This window comes from Montipora foliosa, chromosome 12 (genome assembly GCF_036669935.1).
Source record: "Montipora foliosa isolate CH-2021 chromosome 12, ASM3666993v2, whole genome shotgun sequence".
NCBI classification, from domain to species: Eukaryota; Metazoa; Cnidaria; class Anthozoa; order Scleractinia; family Acroporidae; genus Montipora; species Montipora foliosa.
Window position 1 is genome coordinate 4,404,147 of NC_090880.1, and position 25,485 is coordinate 4,429,631.

Genomic DNA, 25,485 nt, shown 5'->3' on the forward strand with positions numbered 1-25,485 from the left:
TCCGCCAGTCGCCTTTTTTTTACCAAGGGATAAAAAGACTCCACAACATGACGTTTACAATTCATTTTCGGCAGCACGTGCAAGATATAAGAACAGCAGCATAAACACTTCCATCTCGCAGATATTTCCGATAGTGTCTGCATTGCCTTTGTCAACTGGATTGATGAAGCTAACTTTTCGTGTTTTTCCCCAACGACACAGTTCCACAGTTTTAAATCCCTTATTCGTCTTTAATTTTCTGGCACAGCTTGATGCTTCTCTTGTTTTGAGAGCTGTGAAGGTACATTAAAAACGCGTCTTTCAATTCTATCAGCGACATTCGTAAATTCTCCAAACCAGAGATGCACCAAGTCTCAACCTGATTGCAGTGTGAACCTTAACTTCCTTACGTAAGGGTATTTTCTTTCAGTCGGACATATTCACGTTAGCAAGCACCAATTTCATGATCAAATCTGATGAGTATTGTCACGTGATCTGATTTTGTAAAACAAACTGTCGAGCAAATAGGGTCTAGTGGGAAAGAAACTCCACCTAAATTTGCGCGAAATGTTCATGAGGGACGTTAACAGAGGTACAAAGTTGGCTTGAGAGGGTGACCATCCAGGAATGAGACATTTTCTCTGATTTGCGTTCCGAGTAAGAATTTATGAGACTGTTCAATGGAGTGGAAAATGCCATTCCATTTTCTAAAAAAAACGGGCTTAGTATAGCGCTATCCCGCGCTGATGTCTCGCTTACTCCTTCACGTAGTTGCCAAAAAGCAAAACAGTAGTCCAGACTTCATTTCAACACCTCTTTTCTTTCACACAAGATCAAAAAGATAAGAGGCTCAGACAAAACCTAAACTCTTCAATTTCTCGGTTTCAGATTCGGCACGAATTTTTTCGCGTACTAGTACCACAGACATACTGGAGAATCGAGTAAAAACTTCACTCGCAAAGGTACCTGTTTGATTTAAAAATCACACTGTTAGCAATCTCGTTCCAAGAGTCATCGTTCCCTTGACCAGCGGTCGGGAAAGAGAGATTCTGGTCAAATCGAAAAAGGGCCATGTTTGATTGACTGCTGATAAACGGTTTCATCTCTGTTATGGAACGAAGGAAGTCAACTACGTACGGCTATCAACTTCCTGAAATCAGTCGAAAGGTTACAGATTGTATCGTTCGAATTGTGCAAAATATTCTTTAAAGCCTCTTACTGAGTGTCCTTAGTAGAGACAGCTCTACTTTAGAGGAAAAAGCCGTATTTCTTAACGCCTGACTTTTCCCGCATAGTCAGAAGACCCTTCACGCACGCGCAGTTATTCATCGAAAACCAGAGTTTCCTCCAGCGCCCGTTCGGCTGGACAAGGGTAACAGAGGCTATGGGAACGAGATTGCGCTGTTTGTAAGCAAACTTGGCCATCCGGAGATTTAAACTTTTTATTCAACTTACACGACGTACAATCTGCTTCAACCTTTAAATCTACTTAAAGAAACAAACACTTTAAACATGCTGAGAAGATTCAAAATCGGCGAGGCAGAGAGTCGAACCCCGATTGATGGTTTCTCAATCCAGTTTCTCAAAAACCTTTCACAATGGCGGCAAAATAAAATATATTCTCTTGTTCTAATGCTACTAAGACTTTCTAGCCTCGCTACGGCGAGCAAATTTCAAAAGAATATTTGTTTCAAAATGAGGGCAGTGGGTCTAATTAACATCAATACAAAAGAATGTAAAGGTCGCCATTTATGAAAATGGTCTATAATCATATCCTCTAGACTAACGAGACAACCTCCTGACAAGCCGAATTTTTAAAGTACATGCATGCACATAGTGGTACCCAGCAAAACAACTGAAAGCTAATCGTTTTCAAAGCGGGTTTTTAGACCTAAATACTGTAGATCAGCGCGGCTTAGCGCAGATACACTATTTCTCGTTGAACTTAAGCTCTAATTCCGCCTGTTTTCATTCTTTTTACAGCGGTGAGCATTAAGATGGGATATTGTGTCGTGTAAATGATACAAAACGTCCAATCTCATTTTCAGGGATGACCAAGTGTGCTGTTCGGAATTCGTTTGAAGTCGAAGGTTGGGATGAAGAGGTAGTCAGCATGCGTAACGAGTCGCGAAACAACAAAGTGCATCGGTCTTTGACAAAAGAGAACACATTTACCGGGAGTTTTTGAACGAGGGAGGAATGCGCAATAGTGCCACTGTCCTTGTAAATGTACCTTGACTAAACCGCATCAGCTTTCAAGTGTTAGTGCACGTGTAGCCTGTTTATATCAGGCTTGGCTCGGCCAACGGACGTGTTTACATGAAAAACTTCATTGTGGTTTATATCGTGTTGGATTTTGTTTACGTCCTTTTAGTCACTACAGCGCCCGTTTGTTCGAAAGCCGATTAAGTTAATCCAGGATTGTTTCCTGTTTTCTACTTTTTGGTGAAAGTTTCTTTTACTTATTTTTGTTGTTCACGATTGATTTTATCTCATGTAAAGTTTTGCCGAATATCAGCGTTGAACAGCATTTGGGATTAGCGTTAATCGGCTTTTGAACTCCGGGTCTGGGATAACAACAAATGTCTGTTGATTCAAAATAAAGGTCCACCTGACAATAGAAACCATTCTGTAGCAAACAAAAAATGGCCTCAATTTTTTTCCTTCCATGTAAATCACACTGGACCATTTGAACTATTTTCTGCTCGACCAACAAGGATCTCGGTAAGAGGGGCAGTACGCCTTACAACATGAACGAGACTTAATCCCCGTTTCTCGAAAGTCTCGTTAACTTTTCGGGTCCGAAAAGCTATTTGTAAAACTGCCATCCGCTTGTCTTATAAAAGCTGGTGTTTGAACCAAAATGATTGTGAAAATTGATGACCAGATACCTCTGCCTCCTTAAGCTACAGAGGGAATTGAGGCACCTGAAAAGTTTCCGAAATTTCGAGAAACGGGTCCCACTTGCGGTCAACGTCTTCGCTTAAAACTGCCTTTGCGCCAGGCTCTCGAAAGCGTCAAATTCGTAATCCAAACCGACAAACAATAGCACGGTGCATAACTTCTAGAGCCTTAGCCCATCTCCATCCCCAATAGTCAAGACATAACAAACATCTCACCTTTCCTCGTGTAAAAGTCGAGTTTCCTGTACTGGAACACAATGGTTAATAAAAACAAGTTACCTGTATAAGCTTTTTAAACCAAACACAATAGATGACTGAGCGTTTAAGAGTGACTGGCAAAACAAGCACAATTAAGTAGTCTCGCTTCGGAACCAAGGCAATACGGACTAACTAAACGAATCAGCGTAGCCCACTTATTTGTGCTTGATTCACTTACGCTACTACTTAAAACTTGCGCAATATTGTTTAACTTCGGCGAAAATTCTTCTGAACCGAACCCTTTTTCCGAGTTGCAACGCTTCGCCTCATGCAAACACGACTAAATGTTGTTGGTCATGTAAGACAAACGGGGAGCAACTAGAACTTAAGAAAAATATCTTACGACACCAATTGCTGTCGTCGCAGTGCCGTCTTGTTTAATGAAGCTTGTTGGACAAAATCTGTTTCAGCATTGCCTCAATTACCTCTCTTTTAATCCTTTTGGACATCTTGAAACGAACTTCCCTTGAGGTGTTTTCTTAAAAACGACATCACTGCGCAGATCAGTCTTCGATTCTGCGCTTCGATTTGGCAGACTGGTCCGTAGAAACTCCAGGCACAAGTTGAGTGAAACTGGGTGGCCTTTATTGCATATGCAACCGAACCATTAAACTGATGAATTAACGCATCTACTAATTACCTGTGGTTAAAACTGAAATCGGTAATATCTTTCTAACAATGAAGAATTTCTTGATTCGAACGAAAGCAACTTCATGCTTCGCACTTGTCTAAAGATCATGTTAAAAAAATCTAAAATTGCCCCTCAAATGAGCTTATTTGCCTAAATACGCCCAAGATAAAAGATAATGAAAACGGCATTTCAAACCTACAAACTTAAACCGACAAACTTAACGTCAGTTTGCAGAAAAAGTCGTCCAACAGATGGTGTACACAGTTGCTTAGCTCGCGTTAAGTGTCTCTAATTTATAAGCAAAACTGAAAAAAATGCACAGACGTTTAAACTAACATCGTCCTAATCAACTGAGAGAAGAAGCCACTGTTCAGTTCTTTCAATATCTTCGCATCATACTGACTCGTTGAGGCGCCTTGTAAGGGTCATATCTCACATCGGCCGCCGCAGGGTGTCGCCTCTCTGGTCCAGGCACTGCAGCTCCATTGAAGGCTCCTCGGGCCACTGGTGTAGCTAGTGAACTCACCGGTGGGTTCCACGGAGCAGGGGCAGTCTCACGAGTTGCCGTAATAGCAGCACGCGATCTGTTATCCACAGGAGGTCGCCCGGCACTAGCTAAACCAAGCGCTGGATTACCAGCTTGACTGTTAGCCCAGGCTCCTCTGGCTGGCGCAGAGGCTCGGCTGATTGGTGGACGTGTATCCCGGGCATCATAGATCGCTCCGGCACGTGGCAGGTTCTGTTTTGTTTCCTCCCCACGCTCACGTGGTCTTTCGCGTTCTCTGGCAGCCAAGGCATCTCGGTCACGTGACGACAAGGTGGGAGCATGCGAGCCACGCCAGTCACGCGCTGGCGGCTTGTTGGGTTCCACGCCTGCACCAAGACCCACAGCACGGTGGCTTGTAGTTAGTGGATGGGAACCAAAACGCGCATCAACATTTACAGATCTTATGTCTGTAAGACCAGAAGCACCGTGACTAAAACCTGGGCCACGATCAGTTTGGGGAATGGGAGGCCTGCTGTCCCTCGGGTCAGGTGCGCGCCAGGTAGGCTCCTCAATTCCGCCCATGGTTTTCCCCAGCTCAGCACGAACGCTGTGGGCTTGGGCGCCTGGTCCGGACCCAAGGATTCCTCTGACACCGGCACGCTCCAACAGGATGCTCAAACTCTTCTGTGGATCCATACTCGCCCCAAGAACACCAACATTAGCACCTGACAGGTCTGCTTCAGTTGCTGCTGCCCAAGTCTTGCTCTCATGGCCGCTACGCTCGCGCGATCCTCTAGAATGGTCGTGGTCACGTCCGGAGGGTTTGTCACGACCTCCGCGATGGCTGTCATCGCTGCGGCGCTCTCTCTCATCTTTCTTCAGTCGCCTTTCATCAGCACGGCTATATTCCTCACTTCTGCGTGTCTCCCGTTCACGGCCGCCGGCATCACGATGTCCTCCTCTAGAGTCACGCCTGTCAGAGGACACATCAGAGCGGTCACGTCTCTCACGATCGTTCAAACCGGCACTGAAAAAGTCACGGGGTCTTCCTTCCCCAACTGCAGCTCGTTTCGGTTCTTGCCAGAAGCCCACAGGCTTCTCAGCATGTGCAGGATCACCGCGTTCAAATGGTGCGCCAGGGCGTTTCAAGTTTCGTCGGTCGCGTTCTAATCGTTCACGTTCTAATCGCTGACGGTCCAGTCGCTCACGCTCAAGGCGTTCGCGTTCCAAACGTTCCAAGCGTTCTCTTTCAATGCGCTGTAAGCGATCACGTTCAATACGCTCACGCTCGAGTCTTTCACGCTCAAGGCGTTCACGGCGTTCTCTTTCCAAACGTTCGCGTTCTTCTCTTTCCCGTCGTTCCCTTTCACGTTGTCGTTCGAGTTCTCGTTGCCTTTCAATCTCTCGTTGCAGGCGGAGACGCTCTCGTTCTTGCCTTTCTCGGATCTCGCGTTCACGAATCAGTTGCAGTCGACGCCTTTCGCGTTCTCTTTCTCGCTCACGTTCGCGTTGGCGTTCAGCCGTTTTTTCACGTTCAAGTCTTTCTCGCTCTCGTCTGAGCCTTTCTTGTCTTTCGCGTTCGCGTTGTTCTCGGATCTGTTTGGCTCGGTCTTGTCGCTGTCTCTCCTGCCTATCACGCCGAATCTCGTCCAGAGATTTGATCTTTGGAGATGCTCGTTCACCACCTTTCTCTTTACTGCTCTTGTTGGTTGTGGCTGCTTTCTCGTCTTTGTCCTTTTCGCTTTCTTTATCTTTATCCTTCTCCTTCTCTTTCTCTTTCTCTTTCTCTTTCTCCTTCTCCTTCTCTTTGTCCTTGTCCTTGTCTGTCGATTTAGTTGAGGCAGAATCGGCTTTGTCTTTGTCTTTATGTACTGACGTCGCCCGTTTTGAATCATCCTCTTTTTTGCCACTGGCAGTAGTTCCTGTGATTAGCATTCATTATAAAACAAAACATAACATTTTATTCTCATTGTTAAACATAGCATGTCCACAAATACTTAGACAAACAGATTTCCAGATGGCAAGGACTTGTTTTGAGCTTCATTCGTTATCACTGGATAGAAAGGTTGGTTCTTTTTCCTTAAGTAAGCCCCCAGGGATTCTTGAAACCATTTCCAACACTTCAACATGGAATGGTATCTAAACGGTTCTTGAACAGGCAATAACGACGGGCGTCCGGCGTTCTTAGTATCAATGCGCAACAGTTGTAGTGCAGCAGTACAGATATACCACTCTAGAGAAGTAGGAAATCTAGAGAAAGTTTTTCAAGTAAAGAGAGTTTCACAGAATGGACCAACTGTTGACAAAGCAAGAGAAGAATTACCAACGAGAAGAGGTGGTTGTTCAAGGAAGTATTTTCTAAGAATTATTAGACAACAACTGTTCCTCTTTGGAAAGCCACATTTAGCGATTAGAGTATCAACCATTATTGATATCAGGACTCACTAGCAAACTAGAAAAGTAGCTAAGTTAGGAAATTTTTGAATAGGTTAGGACAGCATCTGCAACCACGGCAATAGTAAATCCTTGTGGCTCCAATGATGGCATCATCCTGGTTATCACAAATGGTCCTTACAATCGTCATTATCATCATTGGCAGCGTGTGAAAGACTGCTCGAAGCAATGCAGCCAGGAGAACAACTGAAAGACTGGATTTAATGTGAAATTCTACGGATGTGAAGTAGTTTTACCAGACAAGCAACAACGTGGGTGTGTGCTGATTGCATGTACAATGACCATCATTAAGACAGGAAAGTGTAACACTAACATCCCCAAAATTGTTTAAAAGACAAACAAACAATCGAAATCTAGCATAAGAACAAAAGACGAAAAAAACATTGGAACAGCAATGAAAAGATAATGCACTCCTGACAACACGATACCAAGATCAATTTCTAACTACATGTAAAAACTGACCTGACTTCTGCTGTTTTGGTGTTGATTTAGCAGTAGGTTTAGTGGTTGATTTAGCCAAAGTTTTAGCGGCTGTTGTGGATTTACCCGTTGATTTCTCTGCAGGCTTCTTAGCCTTGTCTGCTTGTTTCTTATCATCAGTTTTAGCTTTGGATTTCTCTGCCGATTCACCTTTGTTAAGGGAAAAAAACCAGGATTTCAGAAGAAAATACATTTTATAAATAATGCCAATTCTATGAGCCTTGTTATGACCATTGAAGGGATAAGCTTAAAATTTTACTCCAGCTTATCAGTGTTCGACACTTTCTTTTTTACCAATTTGCCCTTTGGGCAACCAGTTTTGTATTTTTGGTTGCCCACGGTTTTATTTTGTCGGTTGCCCACCTTCTAAAAGACCTGTTGCCCATTAAAACTCAAAGGAGGCTTGTAAAAATTGCAATTTTGTGTTATATGTGTGTACAATGGGTTTGACAGACCAACGCAACTCCTGCTCAGTGACCATGGTGCTCTAGTAGCCTTGACAGTTTTGCTTTGACAAGCATGTCTTAAAGTGATTCCTTAGTAATAGAAGTTGTCGTAAGATTTTCTTTAAACTTTTCTCGATTCAGTGTTCCATACATTATGGTGACTCGAAATGTGCAGTTTAAAAGATGGGTCACCAAGCTCGTTTGCGAGATGTAGCTTGCTCAAGTTACTCATTTAATCATTGCGACTTAATCTATCACGGACAAGTTTGTTCCATCGGTTCAAGCTACGTTTTGCAGGAACAGGAAGCACACCTTTGACGTAATTCTTGAAATAACAGAAAGGTGTATTGTATTGTTCAAAAGGAACAATTTAATGTTTGTTTTATGGCACAGGCGCACGTCTTCAAAAGGCACTGACTACAAATATTCCTCGGGTGCGTGATCTCGAGGAGACAATTTTGTGTCCAAACGAGATGGTTACGAAAATTTTTTCCTCTGTAACTTTTTTTTTTTCTGACGTACAGCAAAAAGAGGAGGAGTAAGAGAATAAATGTATGCTAAAAAAAAGATAGGTCACAAACCTCGATTAAGAGAAAACAGAAAGCAAACCAAGCTCGATCGCTCGACAACACGTCTCCGCGATAGCGCGGTTTCACTTTCACTCTCGGACTGAAATGACACTTTAGCATCATCAAGGCTATCACTCGACTTTTTGTTTTGCGAGAGTCTAAATAGTTTCCCGTTTTGCTCTTTACTGCCATGCGCTGAAAACGGCTATTCTTCTTTCTAGCGAGCTTTCCCGCACGAAAGTTCGCAATCTTGAAATGTTTTTGGCCACTTTCGATATATCAATATTCACACATGGCTACGAGTCTTTGTTTAAATTTAAACATTGTTTGTTTAGAAATATAATTGAGACCTGTGAGACAAACAAAACAGAACTGAGCCGTGAAATTTGTCCATAAAACCTCTTAGCCAGGCCTGAATACGAAACATGCCTTCGCTGTTATGCCCAGAACAGGATGCGCAGTGCAATACTAGGGAATCACCTTAAAGCGATTTTCCTTTCCTATAAGAGATCAAGGGAGATTCCTTGAATATCTCTCTGAGATTAGGTTGGTTTTGAATTAAATGCCATTTGTCCAATAGTATGTTTCTCAAGTCTTTCAAAGCTGGTTGAAATTGCGTGACTTAAAGTGGTACTCTGATCAAATTTTTACCCCTTGATTTTTTAAGTGTATCACATAGAATTCCATAAAAGAAAAAAAACGCCATTTACCGTTTGCAAATATCTGCATTGGTTCCGGAGATATTTAAGTTTGAAAAATGGTAAAATATGCAAATGAGATGACTGATGATGTCATATACTCAACCCAATATTATATTGAGTATATAAATAGAGCTAACTTGGCCAATTTGCAGCGCAGACCATTGAAACTTGGTAGTCTAATAGTTCTACAGGAAACACACCTATGGCTCTAAAAAAATTTGTTCCCATGGCAACTCACTCTTTTCCAGTCCCCACCCACAGTATGATGCCATGGTAACAGAACTGTTAAGCTCATATTGTGGAGAACATTTAGTAGAATCTTACTGAGATATCTCCTTTCATCACATTTCAACAAACTTGTGTTGAGTATATGACGTCATCACTTGGCTAATTTACATAATTTAAAAACTCGAATATCTCTGGAACGAAAAGAGATATTTGAAAAAAGTAAACAGCATTTTTCTTCTCATGCAGACTACTTGTTTATGTTTTAAAATGGCTTAGATAGGAAAGATGCGATTTTCGTCAGAGTACCCCTTTAAGGTAGAACTTTCTTGTGCTCTTGTTCGATATCAAAGCAGCATCATCGTAGCGTATTTGGCCGTGTCAACAGTGGGTTTCATTATAAATAACATTCTTTTAGCGCGGAGAAAGATGGCGGCTACGAAATTGTGCCTTCCAATCAGTTTTGTTGTTTGTACCAAGATATTTTTAACGGAGAAACAAATGACAGCAAAGAGATGTAACGTTATCTTTTTATCGTGTTTGCGGTGACTACTATTACTAGTCACTTTCTTCGTTGCAAATCAAATTGTTCCGCATGCAAAAGGAGTTGTTTAACTTGACCACGGATATATTTCGCTTTCCCCGGGCAATCGGGCAAGCGTTAGTGTCGAACAGTGGACTTTTGCGGAAAACAAAAAAAACAACAACAACATTTTTGCTGCTGTCATTGTAGTCAATAGGACTCCTTCAATTGGTAAAGGTATAAAAGCCTCTTGGTCATCTCTCTTAAATCCTTCTACACATACCACTACAAAAGTAACTTATACTTTTACTGTGGCTGACTCCTGGGCCCAGTTGCCCTTAGCCCGATTACGGGGATCATGGATCACTTGAAATTAATTTCAATTTCAGTTTATTTTCAACTTAAAAAAAGTTTTTACAAGACTTTTTGTCTTCAATTTTTGCTTTTTGCTTTCCTTCGGCATAAAACTCCAAGGTTGAGGCCCTTTTGACAGGCAAAGTTTAACCCTAGGATGACATCCAATCGCAGATTAGTGATAATTGGCATTTGAACAAGCTTTTTTTCACCAAGGGGAAATTCTTGGTGGTTGCAGTCCACCAACATCTACAAGTAAGATGTACACTGGACATCAGGCATATAACTTGAGCTATGCATCTTATATGAATATGTTTGCTGTAAAGTTCAAATTATTATCAACTTTTCTACTTTTCTTTGGTGCCAGTCACCAAAGAAACCTCAATCAAAAGAGCCCTTGATATTTTGTGCCTAAATCTGGGTTAACCACCATCCAACTGTTCCTGTAAATAAAACAGAAAATCTACCCATTTTCCGACTGTATAAGACTGTATAAGACTGTATAAGACTACCGACACTTGATATGGATGGAAACGTCACCGTGACATCAGGATGCAATTGCTTTGTTAAACTTGCTGACAAGTGGTGTCCTTGGTATTCTGTAAAACATTTATTTTTGACACAACCATGCAATCTTCAGAGCTGCAGTTATGGATTGCTGTACATGTACCATTGCTTGCTTACTGCAATTTTCACAATTCTAAGAAATCTTATCTTCAAGTGCTAAGCGCCAAACGGAGTATTGCCTTCCATGGATCAAATTTCCAAACATAGCCCAGGAAGATCGACTCTGCCTCCGGAAAGTGAATTGGAGTTTTTGTTTAGTTCATAGCTCACATACCATTATAATATCCTTTTGGAGGTTCTTCAGTAAAAATATTCTTACAGATTCTACCACTTTCCATTGGGGTCAAGGTTCGAATGTGCGCATGTACCATGGGAACAAAAGATGCTAATTGGTAACTTAGTCACGCATCAATCAATTTCAGCATCCGTGGTTTTGGATCAACTCGGGAGTTTTATTGATGGAAGTCAAAACACAGTTTGGCCGTTGGCGCTTGAAGAAGAGATTCCACAGAATTATGAAAATCGCAGTAAGATGGATACAGGATTGAGAACTTACCTGGTTTATCTTTCTTTTCTGCTTGTTTCTTCTCTGCTGGCTTTTTCTCAGCTGGTTTCTTGACAGTCTGCTTCTTGTCTGCCACTTTTTTACCCGTGCTGCCAGACTGTGTTGTAGGTAGGCGGTCACCTTTGGCCTAAAGGGATAAAGACTCCCTTTCAGTAAAGGAAAGTAGAAACGAACTACACAAGCCAAATCAAAACAATACTACCAGGAATTAACTACACCAATATCTGCAAAATTGTTATAAGCAACACCTTTAATTATTGCACATCTAATGCAAAACAGGCATTGCTCCTTTCTCACTGGGAAAGCAGTTAGAGTTTTCATCAGCTCTTCCTTAATTTTTAAACTCAAATAACAGTGTACAAAGGGCCGCAGTTTTCCCTTGTTGTTTTTGAACCACCAAAACTGAAAATTACCCTGTCCACTGTAATGGTCTTTCCATGCAGCTCTGTTCTATGAAGATGGGATATACACTTGGCTGCCTCTTCACTTGTTGACATAGTAACCAGTCCAAAGCACTGAGCACCAGGAGCTTTAGAGTTTGTGACTATTTTAGCCCCAACAACCTGATAATAACAATATTATTGTCAAGATTTACAACAGCATGGGTTAACACAAATCAAATCAAATTTTGGTTTTTGAGGAAAGGGGAAACCCAGAGTACCCAGAGAAAAACCTCTCGGTGCAGAGTATGTAGAGTACCAACAAACTCAACCCACATATGATGCTGAGTCTGGGAATCGAACCCGGGCCACATTGGTGGGAGGTGAGTGCTCTAACCACTGCGCCATCCCTGCACCCTAATTCAAAACTATTCATTTAGACACATGATCTAGGATTGCGCCAGTCTCTATTAACACTAACCACCCTATTAAACAAGAAAAGGAGAGAAGAGACGTAATGAATAAAGACAGTTGTAGTCAAGCTGGATCATCCTGAAAGTTGCTTTGTTTTCACACTTAGAAAATTTCCACGACTTTGAAATGGAATGACGCATAGATGCATGTAAAGACAAATTATTTTGCTTACAATGGTGCTAAAATCCTTGTGGTCTAATTACTTACAAACTCATTTACCTATTCCTGCAATGACTACATTTTTTTTGGGCACAAATCTTTCCCAAGTTGTTTGAAGGTGAATAGAAAAGGATAGTTAGAGTTTGAGTAGCCAATACACCTTATCCACTAACAAAAGAGGTTAGTTCTTAGGCCATGCTAGGTCCCAGAATAGAGCCTTACCTTTCCGTATTGACTAAATCGTGTTTTGAGATCTGCTGCTCTCGTCACAGATGACAGATTGCTCACCCACAGGCTCTTGCCAGTTTCCTTTTTGTCTTTTGCAGATGTGCTTTTGCCTGGTGTTTTAGTTGTTTTATCTGTAGCTTTTGCTGTCTTATCTGTAGCTTTAGGTGTCTTATCTGCCGCTTTAGTTGTTTTATCTGCAGCTTTGGTTGTCTTGCTGTCTGTCGCTTTTCCTTTAGCTTCACTCACTTTGCCTTTTGCTTCTTTATCTGATGAACTGTCCAAAATAAATCAAGGAATAGCATGAGCAAGATTTACACTGTCTCCACCCTTTCTGCAGAATAGCAACTAATTAATTTAAGTATAATTTTCAGTGGTGAATATAAGAATTTAGTGTTATATCCACCACGCTACCCGGTGAATATAACATTTTGGAGGCGCGGCTGCTAAGCCAATCAAGCACTTTTCGTGCCTTTTTATCTTGTTTTAGCCCGTTGTTTTGCACTTTCTTGATATTCACTGCTGAAAATTACACTAAAACAATTATTTGCCTCAGGCTCATTAAATATTGGGGAATAATCACCTCGACTACGTCTCGGTAAATACTCACCAATATTCACTTCGGCTTCGGCGAATAATTGTTAAATATTAATATTTTTATTTTGCCTATGCAGCCAGGTTTTATAAGATGAGCCATGCTCTTCAGCTTGGACCAAGCGGCAGGGAACCAATAGAGGTCTGGTTACAAGCAATGTTGTGGATATATCCTTCCAGCAAGAGGGAATTAGTCTTGTAAAAAAGGAAACATAAAGGAATGGAATACAGGTGAATTTAAAAGCTTGCCTTGCTGAGAAATTGAGGTCCCGTCCATTTAATCAAAAACAAGGTGAGCACTATCCTAGTTTTGGTGTTAATTAAGTGGTTTATGCTTGGTAACCAGTCATCATTTTAAACTTGTGTTTCATATGTATTTCAAGCCCATCCTCCAAAATTTGCTATCCACATACCATTTAACTGACCATCAATGGTAGACTCAATGTTCATAAAATTATCAATATTGAATGCAAACCTCATTCTTTTAAAAATATATATATGTTATTCACTGGCTGGGACGTCCGTATAGGGAAAAAATGTGCCCAGGGTTGTGAGTACAGTTTTTCTCTATACGGACTGACCTTAGCCGGTAAATAACGTATTTATTTTTTCTGCTTTTTTTTTCTGAAAATGAACATGGTAAACTGGTTTGCAAAAAGTCTTTCTACGTGCTCTACGTCGCACTGTCACAGTTGAAATTAACGTATAGCTGAGAAAAGCGCTCTGTTCGCAAAGCTCAGAGAAAAATGACAGATTAACGATAAAACTGAACTTCAAATACCTCTTGGTGAAATAAATACATTAAAAATCTGTTATAACTCATGGCAAGCACAGAGAAATGAGCTAAACAAACTAAACAATGATGTTTGAAAAATTCATACAAACAGGCGAATAATGTTCTACGTAAATTAAAATGCTTTTTTTTTAAATTGAACAAAAGTTCTTAAAAGAGGAGGAAAAAATTTAGTGAAATATACTCAAACAACTGTCTCTGCCTTCATATCTTATCATTTCAAGGATTCATCTTTGTTCTCCGTCAAGTCCTTCACAAATCAGTGCAAGAAAAACTTGTTAACATCAGTTCATGCAAACTCCACAGCTTTGCGATTTGTTTGTATGACTATTTTAGCTACGAATTCGTATTTTCTTAAATTAACCCTTTCACTACTATATGCTAATTAGGCCCAAAACCACTTGTTCCTGAATACTTAATTAGGCAGCACCAAAACTTCAACACAAAATCAAAACATGCATGCTCAGTAGATTTTAATGGAATGTTACTTCCCAAAATGGGAAACAAAATACAGTCTGATTGTTATTTCACTCATTCATAACTTTGACTGCAATTAATCTGTTAACAGCATTAAGCACTGCCTCAAGAAAGTAGAGAACTGAAAAAAAAATTCAAATTTGCCGCCATTAATGCTGGCACCACGATTGGTTTGTTCAACAAGTAACATGTAAAGCAAAGAAACATGGTGTATTCCCTAAAAAGATTTCATAAAACAGTTAAGTAGTCAATCTAAGATATTGTAGCTTGAACAGGTAAGCTCAACAGAGTTTATTCCGCCTGCATGTGGAACTCATTGTGGCATGTGGGACAGAGTGCAACTTTACAGAGTTTGCACTCGAAACGCGTCTCCACTTTGTAACCTTTCGGGGTTCTCCTGCCAGCTTTGATACACGCTACACATTTTCTCTTTCTCCCTTCTACATGGACAGAAATATGCTGTCCTGGATCCACAGCAGTTTCGCTTGAAACATCAAGGGAGCGCCAGGCTTTTAGCCAGGATTTTGAAAGTGGGAGTCCAAATTTTATGTGGGCCGAAGGCCCACATAGCATGGCGCCTGCGGCGCCATGCGGCGCCATGCTCCTAGGGGGGTCTGGGGGCATGCTCCCCCAGAAAAGTTTGAAAAGTTGAAGCGATTTCCGCGATTCTGACAGCTGTAAACGTCTTTCAATTTACCTATTAAACCGCTGTTTTTCTTTGATAATTTTACTAAGCTATCCTTTCCTCAACTTACCTTGTTTAACATTGAATTATATTTGAGATAGGAACTCCAGTTGTTATGAAGAGTGATTAAAATTTGAAGTTGTCAAGCCATGATTTACACGAAAGAACAGATATGCGTGGCTTTGTTGGTCGAACTGCATTCTGGTACTACAATCTTTAACTATTCGCCTACTATTAGTATTCCTAAAGCAATATTACGATGATTGGACATGTTATTGCACTAAATGGCTATTTTGTTGTAATGCCCGCCAGATTTCGCTCGAACAGAGCAGAATACAATCAAGCGATTACAATAACATTTGCAGCTGTGAGATCGTCTTACCGAGTTGGAAGGCGCATGATCTTTGACTCATACCCTCATAAATAATCACCAACGTGCATATTTATTTATAGCAGCCGGCAAAGTAGCCTGGGGACGACTTGGTAAGTCAATATCACTGAACAGTGGCTTTGCCTGTGAAATCGCTTCGCTCAACTTTGATTCAATTGATCAAAACAGAAAGGAAACTCGCTAAAAAAGTGTTAATATAGAAGAAAAATACTAAAACAACTCTTGAGAGCAAAAAGAAATGTAAGTTTTATTAATTTATAGACACTGTTTTGTTACATTAAGCACAGAAGCTCGTAAATGGCCGCCCAAAACAGGCCGTCGAAAATCTCCTATTTCTGAGAACTGGCCGTCGTTTGGACGGCTGGACGGCCGCCTGGCTAAAAGCCTGGGGAGCGCCCCTTTGTCTTCCTTTGAGAAAAGCCACCGATAAGTTGCTTGGCAAGTTCAAGCCTGAAGTCCAGCAATGGTTTCTTACGTCGTTCTCCATGATGAATGTTGAACAGGACGAAGGCATTGCAGATGGACAAATTGAACAAAAACCAGAAAATATATCTGTACCACTTTCGTGATTGCCAGCCTGTATAATAAAATGAGCGAAGCTGATCTGCGCGATCAACTCCTCCCATGAAAGCGGTGTAAACATCAGCAACTCGCGGCTTTTGAATTTCAATATTTTGCCCTTTTTTCTTTCGCTGCACTGGTCTGGAGGGTTCACTCGGGGAAACATTTGTCGACAAGAAAGAAATATCTCGCTTGTCATGCCATTTAGTGAAAACTAGAGCGCCACGCTGCGCAGTAACTATCTCTCCTTGCTTGAGCTTTTGTTTTGCACACGGCGGTAAGTCTTTCCTGTTGCAGCGAACTGTTCCACACGCGTAAGTGTTCTGAGCAAGAAGACAATCAAAGAGGAAAGAACTCGAAAAAAAATTGTCAAAAAATATGTGCCTGTTTTTATTAAGGAAAGGAGTCGCCATTTTCATCACGACATCATATCCAAGGCCATGAATGCGATGTTCGTTTCCCTCTTGTCCGAGGTAAACAGAAAAATTTGACACGTAGCCATTGCTTGAGTCTGCCGCCATCCAGACTTTTATGCCATATTTTGTTGGTTTAGCGGGCATGTACTGTCGGAATGATAGTCTTCCTTTAAATGCTATCATTCCCTCGTCAATCGAAAGATTTTTCGACGGCTCAAAAACATTTTGAATTTTCTAAAATGTTATCGAGGATTGGCCGTACTTTGAATAATCGGTCGTAATTATCAGCACCGCGTGGTGGTTCTTGTGAAGAATCATTGAAATGAATGTACTGACTGATTTCTTCAAACCTGTTTTTGGTTATTACATTTTGTATGCCGCTATTTCCAAAAAATGAATCGGATGACCAATACATCGAAATTCTTGGCAAGCTGTTTATTCCCATTATAATGCACATACCAAAGTATGCACAAAGCTCTTGAGCCGTGACATCTTGCCACTTGTCAAGCCTAATGCGCGTGTTTGCTAATTTCTTCCGAGCATATCGGTTGGTTTCTCGGACCACTAAATTAATAATAGAAAGGTCGAAAATAAGGTTGAAAAAGAATTTTTCGTTTGCTTCGTTGGCAACAGCGACTTTGATTCCTGAGGTGGAAGCGAAATTGTTGATAACAAGGTCCTCAAAATCTTGCGACCACGAAGTTTCATCATCACTTTCGTTCGAACTTCCTTCGTCTGATTCGCTTTCACTATGACTCGCTAATCCTTCAAAATCTATGTCTGACTCCATAGAACTTTCACCGTCTGATTCATTGCTATTTTCTTCATCAGACGATCCGAAAATCTCACGATATTCTTCTTCGCTAATAGGATGCGGTGCAGTAGCCATTATGATAGTTCATGTAACGCTAGGCGAGTAAACAGTTTAAAACAGCCGCTCTCTACCATAAAGGGGGCGCTAAATTTATGCGCAGTTGGCAAGATTTTATTGGTCAACACTCACTTTAAACAATAAAAACAAAAGGTAGGCAAATATCACCTGACCCGGGGAGCACAGAGTCTCAAAAATAGTCTCGGTCTGTTTGGCCGCTTTTGGCCGCTCTAGGAATAACGTGACATTTCCGGCTGGCCGCTTTTGGCCGCTCCAGTAGTGAAAGGGTATTAATTAAGCAAAATAGAATGAGATTATAAAATAGAACTCCAAAGAAAATAACGGATGTCAAACGAAAAACTGAGCTCAAAGGACTTCTCTGCAGTCAGTCGTTTTAGTTAAATGGCATGTCAACAATTCACAAAAAAACAACGCGAAAAACCATAGCGTTGCAATGTGTTTGTTTGCCTATTGTAGCTAGGAATCTGTATATTCTTAAAATAATGAAGCAATATAAAACGAAAATAGAAAATAGAACTCCACAGAAAATAACAGCTGTCAACCAAAAAGCCAAGTTAAAAAAAAATGCTCTGCAGTGTAAGTTGTTTTAAGTGTCAACAGTTCAAGAAAACCAACAACTCAAAAACAGCAAACCAGCAAAGTGTTGTCACCAAAATCATGTGAATACTCGCCTTTCTGAAGAATAACCAGGCCCTTTATTCCATTGCTGATGTTTTTCGTTCTCTTTGCAACAGATAGAAAGTGAAAACTTGCAATTTAAGAGGTAAAAGCCAATGTCTCGTCGTGCCGTAGTAAAAACATTTTCAATTAGTCAGGACAGTTTCAGTATGGACCAGATTTCGGAACGTGGTCCTTATCATAAAAAGCTGGACCGGCTACGAGCGCATGATTAGCCAATCAGATTCAAGGATTTAGGATTCCAGCCCGCTAAGATGCTTCAGAAAAAACTAATTTATCTTATTGTCATCTCCATGAAAAAGATTAAAGTTCACACCATCTTACCTCTGTCCTTTAGTTACGCTACCCTCTTTCGGTTTTTCATCTCCCTTTGCCTTTTCTGATGCCTTTGAGTCATCCTTTGAAGGCTTGGTCTCACTATCCTTCGCTGAACTCTTGCCTGTGTGGTTAGAATTTCATGCAAGATCACAAAAATGTTTTCTAGGTTCACCACAAACACAGGAACAGGTTGCAAGCAGGATTTCAAACCAGGATCCAAGCTAGGATTTAGAGCCCACTTGTCTTCTCGATTAATTCAAACTGAAAGTGATCATCATGGGTAATTGTTGCAAAGATGTCCAAAAAATCAAGGCCATCCAAACGGACAAAGGTTCACACCCCATTTAAAGCTGGTTTTCTTCTTCAGGCTTCTCTTACAATTGCTTAAGATCTTGGATTGGATCCTGGCTTGAAAATGTCGATCTAATCCTGGCTCAAGACCTGTGCTTTTGTGTTAGTTTATAAGTACCTCATTTCCCAAGGAGAAGCCGAAAAATCACAGCGATAACACTCATTTACAACACAAAAACAGCAAGTCAAAAATGGAGAAAAAAAAACGATACATCTGTGTAGCATTATTGTATGTGTTATTTCGAAAATGTTACGGGTGGAAAGGCATTTAACTAGCTTGCAACCTCAACTTTCCACAAGCATTTTGAAGGTTTCGCCAGGTCAAGAAAAAAATTGGACGGGCAGCAAACTCAACTCTGCGATTCTTAATCTACTGAGTTGCATAGCCAATAGAATGCCAAAATGCATGCAATCATTATGGTCCACTTCATAACATCTCACATGCACCAGTCCCATGAAATGTTAAATGGTATGTCCAAATGAAAAAAACAAAGGAATGACATTAATGACTCAAGTTTCATTTTGTAGAGTATAAGTATTTAACAAGTATCGCTAGAAATTCTTAACACAAAGAAACGTTATGTCACCTTTGACTGGCTTTTCTTCCTGTTTTTCTTGGCTTTTGGCAGCAGCCGCTTTAGCAGCTTCAGCAGCAGCAGCTTCTTTTAAATCATCATCCAAATCATCTTGAACATCATCAGTGTTGACAAATAATGACACTGATAAGCTGTTCTCTTTGGAAGCATCCAGCTCTGAGGTGTCCATTGATGTGCTGTCATCTTTCATAACCTTTATTTGTTCTCCTGCTTCTTCTTTAACACTTGTCTCCGCCTCTTCTGTTTGCATGGGCTCCACTGATTCGACTGGTTCAGCCTCAGCAGATGATGATTCTTGGCTTTCAGTTGTTTTGGTTTCTGTCATAACAAATTCAAAAAATGTAATTCTAAGACCCTTATGAAATGGCCCACTGGCAAATGATAAGAATTTTATATAAATATTAAAATACCAGAAAAGTCCACGGATAACTCACAAGCAGCCAGCTGTTTTTATTAGTGGTTGTTATCCTTGAGGTAATAAATCAACAATGAGTGCGATTGTTTGACTGGGGTTTCCAGACACTGAGAAACAGATGATTTCATTGTTTCGAGGTGTCTGGAAACCCTAGTCAAACATGATGCACGAGTTTTTGATATGGCTTCTAAAACTATTCACACTTCTTTTAGTAATTAGGGGGTACTGTTTCAGTGCTCTAATTTCCCATGAAATTATCTATTTTAAAAATAATCAGAATGTGGGAAATTTGTTGATGTTCGTTGTAAGTCATGGGGGAGTGCAAGGCTGCTGCCTAAGAAAATTTTAAAGGGGCCCTCAGAGCTAAACGCTGAGAACTTAGGAGCCCAACATATGAAGTGAAAGGTGTTGCTGTGAAAAATTAAGGAGCCCAGAGCTATTCTTTGGGAGCCCCAGGCTACCGGGCTCCTGTTAGGCAACAGCCTTGGAGTGAAGATGATGGCGTCTTTCACAGTGAATACCAAAAGCCATTTTATTTCTCCAAAAAGTTGGGAAGAAGAATCAAAGTTGTTGCAAGGGAGTATTCCTCGACTTACAAAACTAAATGGGCGATAAAAGGTAAGACAGGAGACAGTATTATAAGCTACTGTAGGTTCAATGCAAGATACTATTTTTGTGGAAGACTACATTTATTAGAATATAGATCAATCTTTTTAAATCTTCCTGTATTTTATTGAAGATGTAAAAATTTTTGTGAACGAAAAAAAAAAATGAATTGGCAGTGAAGATGATTAATTATGATAATTAATTAAACTGAAGTATTGTTTTTGTGTTCAATTTGTTTTGTTTTGATCCATAAACCTTGATATCCAATGAGAAGACAGATGAAAACCACGCGTGGTTTTGATATGTGATCCAAAACGTGTGGTTTTCATCTGTGTTTTCACAAGCATGTGACGAATTTAGCCATTTTTTATTGGCTATCGAACATATGAATTATTAATGAGTTTTAGAATAATAATTGAAAACTCCGAGCAGCTGGCTTTATCATCTCAATAGCCAAGTAAAATAGCAAGCTTAAGCACTACAAACCATGTTTCCTTTAAAAAAAAAAAAAAGAAACTGCAGAATCAGCAAAACCAAGCTTGCTCAACAACAAAATGAAACTGGCATACCTTCTCCTTCTTCCTCTTCTTTAATCTCCAGCTGGTCTTCAATCTAAGCAATTTATACTCAGAGGTTAAAAAGAGCTCAAAGCAGAAATGTTGAAATTAACGGATTACAGCCTCACTACTCACATTCACAGCAATCAAAATTTGCATAGATTTTAGAAAACAAAAAACATTGCCCAAGGAATAATTCAAGATAAACAAGAAACAATAAAATTTTCACTCGCCCATTGGAACGAAGCAAGCCTAAAAGCTTACATCCTGGTCAAAAGTTGTTGGGAAAGGCTGCGCGCATCACTTCACTTCACACCTAATTTGATTATTCTAACTATTGGGTGTACTATTTGGGAAATACCATGCTCTTGTGCCCCCCCACCTCCCCCATATTCAATGTTGGAAGAAAAGTCAGCATTTTGTTTGGTGGAAAATCAAACATTGATAAGGGGGAGGGGGGTTATCTCTACAGCAATGCTACCTCCCCCCAACACTTTTGTCCATGATTGTTGGTCAACAACATCCTAAAATATTACATACATACATACATACTTAATTGACCGCTCCCCATAGGGGCTTTTCAGGGCCAATGAAACACAATCAACGAAACAATTGAACACAACAACTACAACTGTTAAGAATCCCAACTTGCCGGAGGCAAAGCAGTTGGCTATTTACAAGTGCAGCTGGGAAGTTGAACCAGGGAATACCGGGAACAAATTCAAAGAGTGGTCAGAGCGGGTCTTGAACCCGGGATCTCCGAGTCTCAAGGCAAGCGCCCTAACCACTCGGCCACACTGCCTCCATTGCCTCATTGCAGAATACAGCTTATTAAAAGAAAAAAGAAACAATACAATACAGGCCACAGGCAAAACACAAGAGAAAAAAAAATACACGCAACTTTTTTGCAAGTGTGGTTAAAATTTACACAGAGGCTAATTAAGTGCGTGTATGAGTATTAAAGTAGCAATGCTGTCAAGAGTTCGTTTGATTCAATGGTTTTTAGCTTGACTTTTTCTGTTTTGAATACACTCTTCCTTTCCGAAAATTCGCTTTTACACATAATTTATATTGGTTTCACACCATCCACATATCTTGCAACAAATTGATTTTCTTGAAATCCTATTAATAATATTATTTTTGGGGTCTTGAGTGAGGCTCCAGCACTTGGCTAAGTAACCTGACTTCTGGCTGTTATACACAATTGGGGTATTTAAAAAGGAATTGGGGTATTTAAAAAGGAATTGTTGCTCAATATCTTGTAATCAAGCGACAAAAAGTCGTGGCAGCTACACAAAACATAATATTTCAAGCAGTGACTAACGATCAAGGAAGGCAAATTTGTGACTTTGTAATAACTTGCTTAAAAAGGAATAGAAATTGTGAGAAACACAAACTGAAAAACAAACCAACCTCCTCTGCAGTTTGATTCATATCACTTTCTTCCTCCAGGTCCTCCAACTTGATATCGCCGTCAGTACGTAATAGTTCTGCAATATCAATGTCTTTTTCTGTATCTTGCTTCTCATCATTATCACCATTGTCCACCACCTCAGATTTTAAAGGAATGGAAGTTTCAATAACATCGTCATTGTCAATCTTATTGCTATCTGTTCCCTCCTCAGAATCAGCAGTGTCTAATGTGATTTCTTCATCCCCTGTTACATCGTTAGAGTCTTCTTCCTCCTCTCCAAGTAATTTATCTTCTTTATCTTCTTCATCCTACACATTGTCAAACAGGCACCATTAGTAATTCACCGGCTAAATATTGTGAAGTTTGATAGCCCTTTCGTGCTAACTACTATTATTATTTTGACTAAAATTTCAACTGGAAAAAAAATGGAAAGTGAATGAATATTCATATAATCACTAGTATTTTTTTGCAAAACTTTTCCACCCAAAGGCCATGCTACTGACCTTATTATAGAATTATTGAATAGATAGTCTAAAACCAATCTCTAGAGGCACAGATAACAATGAGAAAATGAGAGACCTTTTGTTTTCATCCACCCACATGGCGGCAATGACATACAGTACAGCCCAAAAATAATGCTTGCAGAAGAAGTGGCGAAAGAAGTTCTTGCACTGCTGATGACCCATAAGAACATTTAAAGCGAAAGAAGTTTAAAAGCTTGCCGCAAGAAGTTACAAACCTAACTGCAACATGCAAAGAAGGGAACAAAGTTAGGGGGTTTAACCACAAGAGTAGTCAGCTCGCACTGGTGTTGCTTGTTTTTAAAAGAGCTGATCACGGATTATATTTTTTAAAACAAAAAAAATCACTTCCAAATGGAAGGGATATAATGTTATCTTTCCTCTTGGGAAACATTCTATGGTCTTGGGATCAGAACTCGATGTTTAAATATACCCAGTTTATCACACACCATATTAAGTGCACTTATTTAAAGAAAGGCAAGTAGGTGTGAATGTGTCAAAGCAGTAATTTCAAGCACACTTGAAAGCATAACAAACGATGAAACCACTTCCAAATAATGAACATTTGAATCTGTTTTAGATCCATAAGGTTGCTGCCTAACGGTCGCCCCGTCGCCTTATTTGCGAGCGCGGGCGACCAAATTTGTGAACAAGTAGCCCGAACGGGTGCCCTGATTCATCCTCACTTTCTTGTAAATGTGACCCTTCACGCGAAAAGGGGGCTTATGAAAATTTCACGATCATGCCGATTTCACGGCAGACAACCGTGAAATTATATAAAGCAAGCTGAAATACCGTGAAATTCCTTTAAAACAGCGTGAACTCGGCGTGAAAATTTATCATACCACCGTGAACTAGTTCACGCTGGGCAGTGAAAAAATTCAAGCCGTGAAATATTTCACGCCGTGAAAAAATTCACGCCATGGAAAAAAAAGTCTTCCTCAAAATTATTTAATTTCGTTATCAATACGTTGGGTTTGGATTTCTGGCAGATTTCGAGTGTCAAAGAAACATTGACGTGAACCCTTTGATGATCATTAATTTTTGTCTACTGTAAAGTTGACTTACATGTAACTCAAGTGGAGAAACAACATGCACGCCGGCGACTGGATTTTGCAAGCATGTGAGTGCTGAGCATTTACCGGCAAGGACGAGCAGTGATCCAAACCTCTTTCCGAGATCACCAAGCATAAATGAATTAAGAGCATTAATCTTTGGGGCAACTTGGAAAATCACAGCAACTCGCTTAATAGTATGTTTTTATTTAAGAGCGCCAAAGGGGGCGACTAACTGCTCAAAATACACTTAAATCCAAACATAGTACGAGTAATTTTTCCTAGAATCCGAGGCAGCGAGCAGCGCGTAAATTTTTACGAGAAAATCGAACAACATTATTCCCCAAAAAGGACTGTTCAGTTTGCAAAATCTCAGCGGATAAATCCCTTTTTTAACCTACGTGACAGCATTTTTGGCGGCAGACCCTGATCGCGGGATGTCAATTTCATTGCGTATTTTTGACCAAACGTTGATTATGCAAAATTGAGGAGAATCCCTCGTATGGTGTCAAGTGCGCTTTTGGATGCTTCCCTCTCCTCCTACACTGATTTATTTGATTGTTTATGCTATTGGAGAAACTGTAATAAATAAACTGTTTTGCTCGCTAGCGTAATTCGTGTCAGTATCGTCATGAAACATTTTCATCCAAATTATAGATCGTCGTGCCATCAACAAAGCAAAATAATCGTACCAACTTCGATTTCGCCGAAATTAACGAAACGGCGCCCCATACAAACTTAAAACTTTTCACACAAGAGAAGATAAAAATACCATTATTCGATTTCCGAAGCAAAACATTGTTTTTCCTTGTTTACCGCAATTTTAATACGAAATTTTCCTGTTATTCTGGATGGCGTAGCAACATAATTTCACGGCGTGAACATGAGTGAGTCCACGACGTGACTTCATTATTTTCACGGTCTTCAATTTCACGCCGTGAACTTTTTCACTCAGCATAGTGAAAAGAATTGGAGCAATAGTGAACACGCCGTGAAATTTCAATTTCACGGCGTGAAATATTAAATTCACGGGCCGTGACCGTGAAATTTATTTCACGGTTCACTATGAAATCCATAAGCCCCCTTTTCGCGTGAAAGGTCACAAATATGATCCCAGCTGGAATTAATTAACCCATTGACACCTAAACCGGCCTCAACCGGCCGCGCGCGATGACCCCTGAAATACCTAAACCGGCCTCAACCAGCCGTACAAAATGGCGTCTTGATCAGAGTCGATCTTAGGCCTCTACCCAGTCTCCCTTAGGAAATCTCTATTTTTTGTTGTTATGGAGATTTAGTAGGATAATTGACCAATCATTTGCCGTGTTGTAAGCATATTTTGACAGCTGATAAGAGACCTCACAAGGGCTGGCTTTTTGCCCTTTCGACCGTGCGATCAAATTACGCGGAGACAACAGCCGATGCGCCCAATTACGCATCAAACGATGGGGATATTCATGCTTTTTTTTTCGGATTCGGAGGATCTAGGGATCTTTTATGGTTTTCCTGTAAGAGGGGATACTAGAGACAACAATTTTGATTTAGATGACTTTAAAAGTGACGAAGAAGACAATGAAAACCAAGCGACCGATGATAAACATGAAGCTCGCTGGAATGAGCAGGTCGATAATATTCAAATTCCAGATTTCGTGGCAGCTACTGCTCTTTATTTCGTTTTAGATAATCGTAATGAATTAAATATTTTTCTTAGTTTTCATAGGAGATGATCCATGGGAATTAATGGTAAACGAAACGAGTAGGTATGCCTGTCAAAAACTCTTAAAA

The 25,485-nt window shown here is 40.3% G+C and overlaps 2 protein-coding genes across 2 annotated transcripts in view; both read right to left on the minus strand.

The window, feature by feature from the left end:
• LOC137980473 (scaffold attachment factor B2-like) overlaps window positions 1-25,485 on the minus strand; it is a 32,068-nt gene that overhangs the window by 869 nt on the left and 5,714 nt on the right. Inside the window, exons 4-12 of the mRNA XM_068827930.1 lie at window positions 22,124-22,432; window positions 20,723-20,765; window positions 19,124-19,450; window positions 18,192-18,306; window positions 12,378-12,657; window positions 11,556-11,705; window positions 11,134-11,269; window positions 7,175-7,342; window positions 3,099-6,180 (exon numbers count right to left, since the gene is read on the minus strand). Coding sequence (XP_068684031.1) covers window positions 4,151-6,180; window positions 7,175-7,342; window positions 11,134-11,269; window positions 11,556-11,705; window positions 12,378-12,657; window positions 18,192-18,306; window positions 19,124-19,450; window positions 20,723-20,765; window positions 22,124-22,432 — 3,558 coding nt within the window. The 3' untranslated portion in view covers window positions 3,099-4,150. The remainder of the gene's footprint in view (window positions 1-3,098; window positions 6,181-7,174; window positions 7,343-11,133; window positions 11,270-11,555; window positions 11,706-12,377; window positions 12,658-18,191; window positions 18,307-19,123; window positions 19,451-20,722; window positions 20,766-22,123; window positions 22,433-25,485) is intronic.
• Window positions 14,391-16,389, minus strand: LOC137979795 (piggyBac transposable element-derived protein 4-like). Its single transcript, XM_068827143.1, has 2 exons — window positions 15,706-16,389; window positions 14,391-14,753 (listed from the first exon to the last, which is right to left on the minus strand). Exons 1-2 carry the CDS (start codon window positions 16,298-16,300, stop codon window positions 14,536-14,538), a joined length of 813 nt encoding a protein of 270 aa, XP_068683244.1. The 5' UTR covers window positions 16,301-16,389; the 3' UTR covers window positions 14,391-14,535.

What these genes read in the sequence shown, in the direction of transcription:
- LOC137979795 (XM_068827143.1), bottom strand. Translation starts at nt 16,300, where the DNA reads ATGAAAATGGCGACTCCTTTCCTTAATAAAAACAGGCACATATTTTTT. An exon ending in GACAAAGGGGCGCTCCCCAG is followed by an intron (nt 14,754 to 15,705) that starts GCTTTTAGCCAG and finishes CCTGGCTAAAAG; the next exon opens with CCTGGCGCTCCCTTGATGTT.